Source organism: Camelus bactrianus, chromosome 27 (assembly GCF_048773025.1).
Source record: "Camelus bactrianus isolate YW-2024 breed Bactrian camel chromosome 27, ASM4877302v1, whole genome shotgun sequence".
Lineage (NCBI taxonomy): Eukaryota > Metazoa > Chordata > Mammalia > Artiodactyla > Camelidae > Camelus > Camelus bactrianus.
The window spans coordinates 30,822,831-30,836,579 of NC_133565.1; the positions used below are offsets into that span (position 1 = coordinate 30,822,831).

At 42.5% G+C, this 13,749-nt stretch overlaps 1 protein-coding gene across 2 annotated transcripts; it reads left to right on the plus strand.

Annotated features, from left to right (window-relative positions):
- The first annotated feature begins 1,688 nt into the window (after positions 1-1,688).
- PSMA4 (proteasome 20S subunit alpha 4) lies at positions 1,689-8,527 on the plus strand. Of its 2 annotated transcripts, XM_074353987.1 has the most exons (10): positions 1,731-1,812; positions 2,245-2,366; positions 3,218-3,243; positions 3,488-3,530; positions 3,815-3,977; positions 5,322-5,399; positions 5,711-5,799; positions 6,272-6,402; positions 6,885-7,008; positions 8,119-8,527. In XM_074353987.1, the coding sequence occupies exons 3-10, from the start codon at positions 3,241-3,243 to the stop codon at positions 8,271-8,273; spliced, it is 786 nt and encodes a 261-aa protein (XP_074210088.1). In that variant the 5' UTR covers positions 1,731-1,812; positions 2,245-2,366; positions 3,218-3,240; the 3' UTR covers positions 8,274-8,527. The 2 variants fall into 2 exon arrangements, with proteins under 2 accessions (XP_074210087.1, XP_074210088.1); XM_074353986.1 differs by lacking the exon at positions 2,245-2,366 and having other exon boundaries at positions 1,689-1,812.
- The last annotated feature ends 5,222 nt before the right edge of the window (positions 8,528-13,749 follow it).

Genomic DNA, 13,749 nt, shown 5'->3' on the forward strand with positions numbered 1-13,749 from the left:
GGGCCTCAGCTGGGAAGACATGAATGCTGGGGGAGATATTATGGTTGGGGGAAACTGAGTGACTGGGGACTAGAATAATCTGGAGGCATCCTCACTCACAAATCTGGCAGGTCATGCTGGAACCTCATCTGGGCTGATGGTGCAACATCTCTCCACTTGGTCTCTGCTCCCTCACCATAGGGTCCCAGATTCCAAGAACCATCATCCCAAGAGAACAAGACAGATATATACCATCATTTATGACCTGTCTTTGGAAGTCATATGATGTTACTTCCATTGCAGTCACAGGCCCACCCAGATTCAGGGCAAGGGGACACAGAATCTCTAAATGCGAGCATCCATGCCACATTGTAGGAGGAACATGTGGGATAGGAGATGAGGCTTCATCATCCTGAAATATCACTTTAATCCTCTTTTCTCATTTCCTACAGAAAAAAAAAAAATTCTGGCACTGAAGGCATTCTACGATTTAGCCTAAATTCCTTTCCTCCTTTACTCTGGCCAGACTGAACTACTCTGTCACCCAAACTTGTCAAACTCATTCTTATTTCTGTCCTTTTATCTCAACTGAGCCCTCTTCTTTTGACCTAAGAAATCCTCCCTCTCACTTATAATTCTTAATGCTTAATTCTGCAGAGTAAACAAAGGTGGCAGAGATCCTCAGAGATTCCATAGGCTACCTGCTACCTAAAGATGCTTCAGAGCACCACTTGTCTGGGTGTGGCCCTTGCCATTTCGCCTTGGCTCACCTCCCTGTGCGCCTGGGAAGCAGAAATGACAGGAGAGACCTCAAGACACAACTCATCCCTAGGCTACCTCCTTTTAAAAGCTGGGATCCCTCAATAATAATTTTTTGCCCGACATGAAGAGGACAAAGTCCCCGTCCTGTGGATCTCTTCTTGGCGGACACCATATGCACATCACTACACATTAACCCAGACCTAGTCAACCATCCAGCTCGAAGAAACTTAAAACATGAATAGTAGATAGTTTACATAGGGACTGAAGCCAGATGAGAAAAACTGTGGAAAGTAGAGATGGACAATGAACACGTAAACTAGTAAACATGATAATTTCTATATAGAAGATAACGTGTGTGTGTGTGTGTGTGTGTGTGTGTGTGTGTGTTTGTGTGTGTGTAGTGATGGTAGGGTATTGCTTTCACTCGGTTGGTCAGGGGAATCCTTTCTGAAAAGGTGAAAAGCAGAGGAGGAGACCAAAGTAAAAGTTCTCCCAAAGACGTAAACCCCACCATAATTTGCTTTATATGTCCAAAAATGTGTGTATCAGCAATAAAAGTGGAGGACAGATTCAGGAAGGGAGATGATACGAAGAGGCAAGTCGAAGGGTAACGTGTGACGTGCTTGGGACCATTCTGAGAACAGGGCAGGAAAAGTTAGCAACTGACAGGCGCTCCCACACCATTGGTCTCCTGGGCCTATGACTTAGCGCTGAAAAGAAAGTGAAAGTGAAAGTGAAAACAGAGCGCAAAGCGTGGGAAAGGGACATTAGCTATAATCCTACTTCCTCCTTGGCCGGGGTGTTCCTGCCCTCCTCCCCAGGCTATGATGCCCCCTCCCCGGGCTGCGGACCCCTGCCCGAGCCGTCGCACCCCAACCCCCCAGCTCCCACGAGGGCACCTGGCTCTCGCCCCGCCCCCCGGAAGGACTTCCGCGTACTCGGCGGCCCCGCCCCCGGTGGTTCTGCGCACGCGCGGGGGCCATATTAGCAGCGGAGCCTCGCGCAGCGGCGGTGGGTTCCGCGGAGAAAGGCGCTCGGTTTGGGTCCGGACTCTTTAGCGTCTTCCTTCCGGTGAGCGTTGCCCCCTGGGCACCCACGGAAGCTGGGCCGCTTCCCCGCGGGCGGGGGTCGTGAGCGTCGCGGCAGAGCGTGCCCCGGCCTGCGGCGGCCGCCGAGGAGCCGTGGGCACGATGACTCTGCACCAGCTTCTCGGTGACGGTCCTGCCCTGGGACTGGCCCCGGCCGGCCGCCGTCGGGCTTCCGTGCGCGGAGCGGTGGGGCGCGGGGCCCGGTGGGCAGGACGGGGGAGTCGGAGCCTCGGGCTCTGGGAGAGTCCGTACGTGAAAGTTAGCCTGCTGGGCCGAGGTGCGGGTGAACTCTCGTCCGGCGGTTGTCCGGCGTCAGGCGTGGGGACGCGCGGTCAGAACCGCCGGCGGGCCTCCTCTCTCTGCCCTCCCGGGTCTCTGCCCAGGGCCAGCCCTACTTTTCACCCGTCTGTTGCAGCAGTCTCGTAACTGGTTACCTTGCCCCGGTCCTCGCCATCCGGAGTGCTCCCTCTAAAATAGCCCTCAGCTCCTGTGGCTCTTTGGCCCAGCATCATTCGGTAGAGCCCCATTACTTAAGAGGTAAAATTCACGGTTTTTACCTGGGCACGCAGGCTGTTCAGGCCCTGATCCCTGCTTCTTTCCGTTCTTAATAACCGATATTCCACTGTTGGGGAAGATTGGTTCTGGAGTCCGAAATTTGGCTTTTCCACTAAATCATGCTGAGCCCCAGTATTGTCTTTTGCAGGAATAGTAATGATGCCAAAGATTACCGCCCTTCCCCTCCCCTTTATAGTTCACGATCCCATATCATTCTCTGGAGATAGCCTGAGCCTCGTAACTTGACATTCAAAGCTCTACATGATCTGAATACTTGCTTAGTTCTCTAGTTTGTTCATATTCTATTTTTTTTAAGTTTCAGCGATTCGTCTTCCCTATTCATTCACCTACCCTTTGCTCAAGCTTTCTCCTCTGCCTGGAATGCCCTTCCCTTCTCCTACCCCTATTCTTCCTGAGACCTGAAGGTTCTCAGCCTTACTTCTGCCTCTCCCATCTGTAATTTGGGCTCATTTTCTGTATTTGTTTCACCAAAAAAAGTACTTTCTTGATTTTCTCCATCCCTCTTCCCCCTCTACCTTTAATGCCTCTATTCCCACATTGCTTTCTGTTTGTCCAGTCTGTGTCTGCCTCCTTCACCTGGCTACCTGAAGGCTGTAAGCTCATCAGGAAAGGGATTGGTCTTACCCATCCTGGTGTTCCAGCATCTAGCATAGTGCCTGGTGCAGGATAAAGGTTACAGGGTAAATGTTAGCTGAACGAAGGGAGTGAACAAAACATATTTTTGGTGGGGGTGGGGGAGTAATCAGGAAATGCTTTTTAAATTGTTAAACTGTAAATTTTATTTTAATAGTGATTCTGTTTTCTTGTTACAGGAATTATATAAAGTTCAGAAAACATGGTGAGTTAATACATATGCCAGTAAGCTGTTGCCTGATAAATGGTATTGCTTGTACTCAGCTTACAGACTTGTATGAGAAAACTGAAGTGGAAGGAAAAAGAGATGGATGGTGTATTCTTCCTTATCAGTTTCCTCTGCGCTCACTTTTGTGTACCAGGATGTGCTCTTTGTGATGATTTGTGGGCTTGCAGGAGTTGGCTTACTTTGAGTGGGTAGAAATCATTTGTATGTTTTTCCTTTGCAGTCTCGAAGATATGACTCCAGGACCACTATATTTTCCCCAGAAGGTAAAACAGAAATTGTTAAATCTGTCTCAAATTAAAAAAAAAAATTATCTTTAAGTGCTTGAATTTTAGGAGGGAAAAACCTACATACTTTTTTTTTTAATACTAAGTTGTTCATCCTTTTTGTACTTTAAAGTAATTATGGTCACCAGATTGATTACGTGTATCTTAAGAGTAAAAGTGGGCCTCTTGTCTGTAGCCTGCCAGCGTTGTTGCTGACTTCTCTTGGACCAGTGGTGCAGGAGCAAGGCGGAGAAGCATGCTTTCTCACCACTTGTGTTTTGTAGGTCGCTTGTACCAAGTTGAATATGCCATGGAAGCTATTGGACATGCAGGCACCTGTTTGGGAATTTTAGCCAACGACGGCGTTTTGCTCGCAGCAGAGAGACGCAACATCCACAAGCTTCTTGATGAAGTCTTTTTTTCTGAAAAAATTTATAAACTGAATGAGTAAGTGAAATAAGTGAAATTTTAGGGAAGAGAGTTTAAATAATCTCACTTTCTCACAAAAGTGGGATCTCATGTATTTTGGGAGGGCCATTTCCCTCCCAAATGTGACATGGTAGAATTGAACAGTTTGTTGTGTTTTTACTTCTGAAAATTTTTGCTTTTAATTTATTTTAATTGAAACCTCCATGAAGCCCAGGACCATGGGTTATTCATTTTTAACTTCAGGGCCAAATACTTCGTGGAGAAACAGCATTGTGCAGTGATAAGAGTACAGGCTTGGTAGTCACACAGCTTCAGGTTAAATCTAGGGCCCGCCAGTACAAGCTGTGTGACTTCAGACCAACTATTTAACTTCCCTGGGCCTCAGAGGCTTCTAGGGTGGTTGTGGTAGTTTAATGAAATACAGTAAAATAAATGAAATAAACTAGCATAGTGTCTGGCATATAGGAGGCCCTGAAGGTATTGTTTAGAATGGTTACTCAGGAATTTTATTGAGTTATACTGAATCTTACCAAAGAACAGGTCTCCTGCAGATCTGGGAACAGTTTAGTTGAGCCCTAACAGTTTAGTACACTTAGTGAAGTTTCTGTTTATAGTTGGATGTGCAGGGCTTTGCAGCCACCAGAGGGCTGGGTTTGCCAATTGGAGACTTTCCCTTCTGTGGTGGGCAAGGTGAATGCTGGTCATAAGGCCCTTTTGATACACTCATCCAAAGAGGGGTCATCCCTTCACAGAGTCACTGTTGGGCCCTCTCAGCAGTTTGCAGGCTTGACTAGGTACAGTGCCAGAGGGTGTCTAGGCTATAGGAGAGCCAGGGTAGCCTTCAGGGAACAGGGAGCAAAGAAAGAAATTGCATCCCTCATGTGAGCCTAGCCCTGGACTTCCTAGGTAGGCTTATAAAATATCCTGCCCTTGGGTCCCCTCACCGTCACCCTTATCAAGCCAGGCTTTAGGAGGTGAGAGTACTTACTGCCCAAGAGTGTGGAGTAATCCACCTTCCTGTGTTTCTTTGTGGTTGAATCTTCTCGGGATTTACTTTAGCTTCCTAGTGTTTATTGTCTTACCCTGTTCACAGAGTGTTGATGATAAATGCATCTCTTGTAAAGAACTTAAGGGTGCATTTGTTTATGTTTCATGCTGAATGACATCAAGCTGAAAGTCTCCTGTGAAGATAAAACTTACGTAGTTTTTGTCTGAAGGGCGTAGCAGCTGTGAAGCAAATATGGTGAATTTCTAATAGAACTTGGTACTTTTAAAAACTTGTAAATACCCGGGCAAAAGTCTTCTCTGCTTACAGACCAATCTATTGTAGGCAACCTTACTGATGTCTGTCTTCTCCTTAAGGGATATGGCCTGCAGTGTGGCCGGCATAACTTCTGATGCTAACGTTCTGACTAATGAGCTGAGGCTCATTGCTCAAAGGTATGTTCATAAATAGCGTAATTGATGACACATAAATTAGTTTCGATCTTTCTAAGAACTCATTTTTGCAAAGATTAAAACCATTAAAAACCTATTAATTGAAAATTAATTTTTTTTCTTTAACCAAACTTGTAAAATATTACTTACTGTAAGGGTAAGACGTTGCCATGCCTCCCCCCCTCCCCCTTCAGATTACAAGTGACTATTATGTTGTCCCCGTGGCATTGATTTCTTTTCAGAGGGTATTTTGCTTACAGTGTAGATACAGTGTTTTAGAGAAAACTATTAATATTCCAGTTTCTTTATCCTAGGTATTTATTACAGTATCAGGAGCCCATTCCTTGTGAGCAGTTGGTCACAGCGCTGTGTGATATCAAACAAGCTTATACACAGTTTGGAGGTACTGAATCCTTTGGAAATTTTATTACAAAAAGTTGAAACATTTTATGAGTAATAACCTTTTTGAGGCAGTAAAAATGAAAATGAAAATGAAATAAGTAGACACTTTTCATCCATTCCTGCCTCATGAACTAACTGGGTTCCACTGTGTAGACTGTCAAGCGTTTTATTAATAGACTATTGAAAGACCAAAATAACATTCTCAAATCTGGAAACAAATTGATTTTTACATAATAATGAAATTCAGCACTGGTCCTCTGTGTCTTTATTCCCTTTCCTGGCTGCGTCCAGATCCTAGAAACAAAAGTGGAATTTTTGATGGAGCTTATCTGTGGTGTCCAGAACACGAAGCAGTTTATGAATACTTAACTTCACAGAAAGGGGGTTAGCCACAGTCAGTGAGCTCAAGTAACCATGGTGATAACTAAATTCAGAGTGTTGATGTGTTTGGCTTTTTTCCCCCTCTGTTAAAGGCAAACGTCCCTTTGGTGTTTCATTGCTTTACATTGGCTGGGATAAGCACTATGGCTTTCAGCTCTATCAGAGTGACCCTAGCGGAAATTACGGGGGATGGAAAGCCACGTGCATTGGAAATAACAGCGCTGTGAGTATGTTTGTGTTGCTGTAAAATCTAGCAAAAGGCTTAATAACTGCCGTAACTTTGAAGTAGCGATGAGTGTAAACAGTATTTAAGGTAGCTGCAGCAACCTTAACGTGACTAAAATGTCTGGTTTCTGTTGGTGATGAAGTCGCAGGTACAGCTAATACTGCTTGGGCTTACTGCCTCTAATTATAATGAAAGGAAATGCTTGCTGACTTTCAGTTAGAAGCTGTGAAAATAAGATGTAGTTTTTTTTTCATGTGCTAGTTCACAGACCCCCCTGAATGTTATCACGGATCCCTGGGATCCATTCATAGAGCATCAGCAGCCCCCTTCACATCCCCATCCCGTGTCTCCCCTCCCTGCCATCAAAATTGATTATATTGGTTATAATACCAACAATAATTTCTCATCAATTCATGTTTATAAAAAATGCAAAAATTGAGAGGAAATTCTCCATGTTGATTCTTCTTTATGTTTTATAGGCAGCTGTGTCAATGTTAAAACAAGACTACAAAGAAGGAGAAATGACTCTGAAGTCAGCACTTGCTTTAGCTATTAAAGTTCTAAATAAGACCATGGATGTTAGCAAACTCTCTGCTGAAAAAGGTATGTCCACTCCTCGAATCTGTTTGCTTAGTGAGGGAATTGACTGAGTGGCTACATGTTAGGCCATTAACATGTTACCATAGTTCATTGAAACAGCAGCCTTATAAGTTAGGTGGTCTCAGCGACTTGCTAAGACTTGACCAGGGTCACCATTGATAAGTTGTGGAGCCACAATCCTGCACTGCACTCCAAGCTTAAGACCTTGAGTCTGATTGTTCTCAATATTCATAGTAAAATCTGAGCCGTGCTACTTGGCGGTAATGGTCATCTACTTGACAATGATGTCTGTGCTCAGGTGTGCATACAGTAAAGAATGTGGAAGTGGTTAGACATTTATGTGTATATGTCGGTGTTCTTTAGCAGAGCTGTAACACTGGCGTGGGTTGTGGTTCCCTGTGTTCTTCTGAATCTACTGGTCTCCTTTGTTAAGCCCATGTTTGCAATTTTAAATGCTTTATTTAGCTAATGTTTATATGATCATTTATTTATAAATGTTTTTCAAAAATTGTGGTAAATTAATGTGTTGGTTTCACTTAGGATAACTTAGCTCCACATGTTCCTTAAAAAAATGCCATTTACTTGTAGATTGCCCTCTTGTCTACTTCTCTGTGATTGCAAGGAGGCACCTCTCAATTTCCCCTACTCAAAAAATTCCTTCTCCTTCTGGTATCAGTCTTCTTTTCTCATCCATAGTCATGGGAGCTGCTTCTCATGTCTTTGTTTTGAAAAGTCCTTGAAAAATATGCATTAGTACTAGTTAAAGATTCTGGCTGAGAGTTCGGAAGTCCCAACAAGGAAATTGTGGTTCCTTCTTGTCAGGACAGCTAGACTAACTGGCTGATTGCAGTTTTTCCCAGAAAGTGACAGAACAGCAGCTCAGGAGGTGAGGATGGATGAAGAGACAATGTTAAGGTAACAATGTTAATAAAAACATTGTGAGATTGAAGGACTTTTGTTCCCCTAAAAGTATCCATGAATCACACTCAGCATAAAACATGGAAGAGTGGTGAACTCTGGCTCAGATGATGTGAAGAGATTAAACTGTGGTTGCCTGTTACCTGTGTTGGCAAAGTATGCCTGCCTGTGATACAGATGTGTGTTTGCTTCCAGTGGAAATTGCCACACTAACAAGAGAGAATGGAAAGACAGTCATCAGAGTTCTCAAGCAAAAGGAAGTGGAGCAGTTGATCAAAAAACATGAGGAAGAAGAAGCTAAAGCTGAACGTGAGAAGAAGGAAAAAGAACAGAAAGAAAAGGATAAATAGAAGACAAAGTCAGGGATTTTATAACTCATTTGGGGCACCATTTCAGTGTAAAAGCTGTCCTCTTCCCCGCTGAGAAAGCTTTGACTTTTTTTTAAACTTACCTAGTGGGAAAATAGGATGGTACCAACTGACTTGGGTCCTTGTTATTTCTGTCCAGTTGAATATTGTAATGATGATTACTCTTTTTAGATGGACATCTTAATCACAACCTCCCTTTTTTTTTTTTTTGGAATAAAATTTGGAAAGAATGAAAATGGTGAAGGAAAAATTTCTCTAGCAGTAATTGTTGAAGCTTACATGGTTAATAGGGCTATGGTCTTTTCATGCTCTATGTATGCTCTGGCCACCCTTGCAGTTACTGTTAAATAAGATGTTAAAATTGGCAGAAGTGTAAGCATCACAAAGAAAGATGGGAAACGTGCACTGAAGATTTCCTATTCTGTTGTTACTCTACTGTCTTGGAGAACCTGGAGCCCAATTTGAGCAAAAACAGAGCTGCCCTTCTCCGAGGCCTCAACTGACATTACCCTATCTGAGGCCTGTCCAGTGAAATAAGAATCACACCCCTCTTCTAGGTTTGCTGGCCTTTGGTACTAATGGCTGTTCATACTGGATATTGTGTGTGCGTGCACATACACCCTTGCACAAATAAGTAGTTATGATAAAACATGAAAGGTGTAATTGGAAAGGAAGCCCTGTGTACCCACTGCCCATCTTCAGAAGTGAATTAATCAGTACTTTTGAAGCCCCCTTTCAGATCTCATTTCCCTCTACTCACAAGAGAGAGATGACCACTGCCTTCGGTTCATCATTCCTCTTAGCTACGGCTTTTAGGCTCTGGTTTTCCACCTTTCTACTCCAGGTGGTCCTGGTAGGTCTGTCAGTCAGAGAACTCCACTCTTGTCCCAGAGGTGAGTACATCCCTCAATCTGGCCAGACTATCTGTGTCTTTCTCCAGGGATGGGTTTGAGAATGAACATGTGGGCTGAGCCAAGCCAGACTTGATATGTGGGTGTGAGGAAAGAAAGCTGAGCACCCTGCCGCTAGGACAGGCTGCCCACAGTCACAGCCCAAGCCACGTGGAACGCTGTGCAGCAGAAACTAAGAGCACAGAGAAGAGCAGAACCAGCAGGTGAGAATGTTCAGTTTGACTAAAGGAGCTCCACTGCTGAGCCTTGCTCAGAGTTCACTTAGGATGGAGGCCTCTCTGATAGAAGTGCTGTGGAGCAGTGCTGCTTGATTCTTGTTATTCGTGGTAGCTACCGTCACCATGAGCACTGAATTAGCAAATACTGAGCCATTGCTCCTAGCGAAATAACGGATCAGGTTTCTTTGAGCCTCCTGTCACACCACTTTCATAAATGGATCAATACATAAGCTTGTTTTAAGTGTGCTTATGTTTTAAGACATCTTACCTGGCGTACATTGGTAATAATAATGTCCTCATGACCCAGAGCACTATAACTCACCTGAATGAAGCTTATCTAATGCATGTGTTTTCTCCGTAAGGCACATCACTGCCCTTAGGAACACTGGCCAGCACGACGCCAAGGGGGCATTTTTAAAAGCAAAATCATCAACAAAAAGCACAAAAATCTGAAAAATGTAGCACAAAACAGACTGAAAGAAGAACACTTGTTTACAGTATAAGATGAAATAATGCAGAGTGTCGCCTTGACTTCAGCTGGAAACGCGCACATCAGGCAATTCAAGGATTTTTGTGGTTCTGTGCCTGTTGGCAGTGACCACAAAAGCACTGCAAGTATTGACTTGGGGTTATAAGCAAATCTGCAAATGCAGAATCTGTAAATAGTGAGAATTGACTATGTATCTTAAAATGACCACCTTTCCATCTTTATATAGGGAAGTGGCAGTAGATGGAGAATTGAACTGATAAATCCTGTTGGTTTTTTTCTTGATGGGGGGCAGGTAATTAGGTTTATTTATCCTTTTTTTTTTTTTTTTATTAATGGAGGTTCTGGGGCTTGAACCCAGGACCTCATGCATGCTAAGCACGCACTCTACTGAGTTATATACCCTCCCTCCATGTTGGTTTCACCTCCAGATAATATCCAGAATCCAACCACTTAACCACTGCAGGAACACTGGTGAACAGAAACTGACACATGTTAGGCAGCAAATAAATATTGTTAATGAACAGTAGCTCTTGATAACACTGGAGTGAAATCCTAAAATACACCCCTTTTCCATCCAGGTCAGTGGAACTGGTGGGGTTTCCATACTCTGACCACCTCTTTAATGCTTCAAGTTATGACAACTTCAAGGACCGTAATGTGTAAGAGAGCCTTGCATATTTTTCCACCATATTAGGAGCAAGTCTTCAGAACTTTATCCTCATGATGAACAGATTTCGACATACCCTTTTGTTGAAATAATTTCGTTCTGTGGGGGAAAAGCAGGTGATGGGGGTGCAGCAGGGGCTACTCTATACCTGCGTCTTTCCTGCTCTAGGGCTGACTGCTAGCCTACATTCTCACCCAGCCTCTTTTTCCTCTGCTCTGTGGCGTATTTTTAGCCCTAGGTTTCAGAGCCCTCTGGTTTCTGATGATGCATCCTGAATGCACGCTTAGCAATCCTCATCTAAACGGGGGTGCTCCTCCAGCAACGACAAGTATTTCATTCTCTCCCTGGGCAAGACTCGTGGGTTCTCCCAGGGGCGTTACTGGTGCAGGTGCACCTTGATGGAAATAAATAGGAAACCAAAAAGCTAGACATTTTCAATCTTGAGTCAGACTGCAAAATCAAAATCTTGATTTCATTATGGTGAGTTACATGTGTGGAAAAAAATCATGTGTTCCTGCATATAATTTTACTGCTTGTGTTCTTAATCAGAAAATAAGCGAGACTGGAATTTCTACAGTCTAGCACTTTGAAAGCTCCATGAAAATATTTGTTTTAGCAATGCAAAAATATTCCACATTCTGAAAAAAAAATCAGAAAGTGGATTCATTTCTTTTTTTCTTTATGTTTACCATGTTCCTGGTAATTTTAGGTGATGGGGATTTGTGGATGAGTAAGACATGTCCTCAGTCCTTAATGTGCAGTCTTGCAGGAAAAGCAGGGAGGGCTGTCATCATCTACTTAATAATATGGAGGACGTGCTAGACTCCAGGTGGCTGCATCCTGAGACTAGGGAGTAAAGGCAGAGGGAACTGCTTGTGTAAAGGCCTGGCAATGGGAGAGCTTCCCATTTTTATGGGAAGTCAGTAGCTGAGCAGAGCAACAGCAGAGCTTGTCGGAGGAAGAAGAATAATGTCCAGAGATGAGGTTGGACATGTAAGCTAAGAAGAGAGGATAGCTTCACCAGTCTTGGAGTTCATGCTCTGTATGATGCAGAGGCCACTGAGATTTTTGAGTAAAGGAGAGAAACAATGACACTCTCACTCCTGGAGTCCAGAAGATGGATTAAGTGGGAAGCGATAAGGCAGGGAGACCAGCTAGGAGGCTGCTGAAATAGTCAGGCAAGGGAAGACGAGGCTCTCAGACAGCGGTACAGGGAACGGGCTGAGGGGCCCACAGACTGAGGGATGAGGGAGAGGGAGTAAAGGATGACCAAGGTCTCTAACTCAGGTAAGTAGTTACAGTCAGATTTAAAGACGGTAAGTGAACATGATGAACTACTCTTTAAATTTCCTAACATCTCTTGTTATTGTTTTGGCCTGAAATCAAGTGGACACTAATATCCCTGGAGGGGAAAGAACTTGATAAACTTGCACATCACATAGTGAGTAAAACCATTTCAAATGCTTTTTGTTTTTCCTTTTTCTTCCAGATATTGTTCATTTGTATTCTTTTGTGCACTGTCCATCTCTTTTGCTGCTCAATTTTCTATCAGAGCGTTTACCTTTTTAAAAATTCATTTATGAGCTCTGTTAAGAATAGCTCTTTGTCATGCACATTACAGTGTTTTCCCATTTTAGCATTTGCATTTTAATTTTATTTTTTTGTTTTTTTAATTTTGTTTTTTGATATGGGTATACTGAAGGCTTTTTGTGTTTATGCAGGCAAAGCTATGAATCATTTATAGTTCTTATTAGCATAATGCATATAAAGATATTCCCCATGAAAGTATATAACATTCTAGTAAATGTGTGGTTTTATTGGTTTTATCATGCATAATTTAAAATATATAACTGGTATCTAAAGGCACTGTTTAAATTAATCATGCAGTTTTAATTCCATTCATCAGACTAACTGGGAATTGTCCATTCTTTTTTTTAAGTTGAAATATCATCAGTTATTATGTGTCAATTTCTGGTGTAAAGAATGTTTCAGCCATATATATACATACATACATTGATTTTCATATTCTTTTTCATTATAGGTTGCTGCAAGATACTGAATATAGTTCCCTGTGCTATACAGTAGAAATTTGTTTTGCCCATTCTTGAATGAATTCAGAATTACATGAAATAAGATAGTTATTTGCCTTTCTTGGTTTATTTATTCATCTATTTAAAATTATTTTTTTGGTGACAGCTTTATTGAGGTATAACTTATTTATCATACAATTCACTCATTTAAGGCATACACTTAAGTGGCTTTCAGTATATTCACTGACTTGTGCAACTAACACTGCAATCAATTTCAGAGCATTTTCATCACCCTGGAAAGAAATCCTGGACCACTTTGCCGTCACCCGCAGCTCCCTCCTCAGCCCTTCGCAACCACTAATCTACTTTCTGTCTATACAGAGTCACCTATTCTGGTAATTTCATGTAAATGAAATCATACGATATGTGATCCTTTGTGAATGGCCTCTTTCACTTAGTGTAATGTTTTCAAGGTTCTTCCATGTTGTAGTGTGTACTGTAATTCAGTTCTTTGTTTACTAGATGAAAGAAAGAATAGCATGAATTCATTTCCTTTTTATTTCTGAATAATATTCCATTGTGTGGTTATACCACATTTTATCCATCAATTTTTGGACATTAGAGTTATTTCTTTTTTTTTTGGCTATTATGAATATTGCTGCTTTGAATACTCACGTATAAGTTTTTGTATGAACATGTGTCTTAATTTCTCTTGGGAATATACCCAGAAGTGAGATTGAGGGGTCCTGTCTTGGTTTATTTTAAATCCATCTTTATGCTATATGTTCATATTAGCAGTACAGATCTTGAAAGGAGCCTGCTTTCCCCTATTTTCTCCCATAAGAGCCCAATAAAAATGGAAGCTGGATTGACTCTTTGAGTAAATGTATGTATATGAATTTGTTAGTTATCGTTGAAGTAGGTCTCACAGTTGGAGAGGATTTTGGCTTCCTTTCATCCTGGCAGGAAGTATCTCTTCTCTAAGCTCCTTTATGCCTAACACTAGGAAAGGCCACGTCTTTGATTCTGTACCCTAGAGCCTTATATAATAACATTCTCTGAAAAATTCAGTCATACAGAATGAGAGAGGCCAGGGTAAATTGTCTTCTGAGCCCTAAACAATCTAATAACTTACTTCTTCC

What these genes read in the sequence shown, in the direction of transcription:
- PSMA4 (XM_074353986.1), top strand. An exon ending in CACTATATTTTCCCCAGAAG is followed by an intron (nt 3,531 to 3,814) that starts GTAAAACAGAAA and finishes TGTGTTTTGTAG; the next exon opens with GTCGCTTGTACCAAGTTGAA. An exon ending in GCATTGGAAATAACAGCGCT is followed by an intron (nt 6,403 to 6,884) that starts GTGAGTATGTTT and finishes TATGTTTTATAG; the next exon opens with GCAGCTGTGTCAATGTTAAA.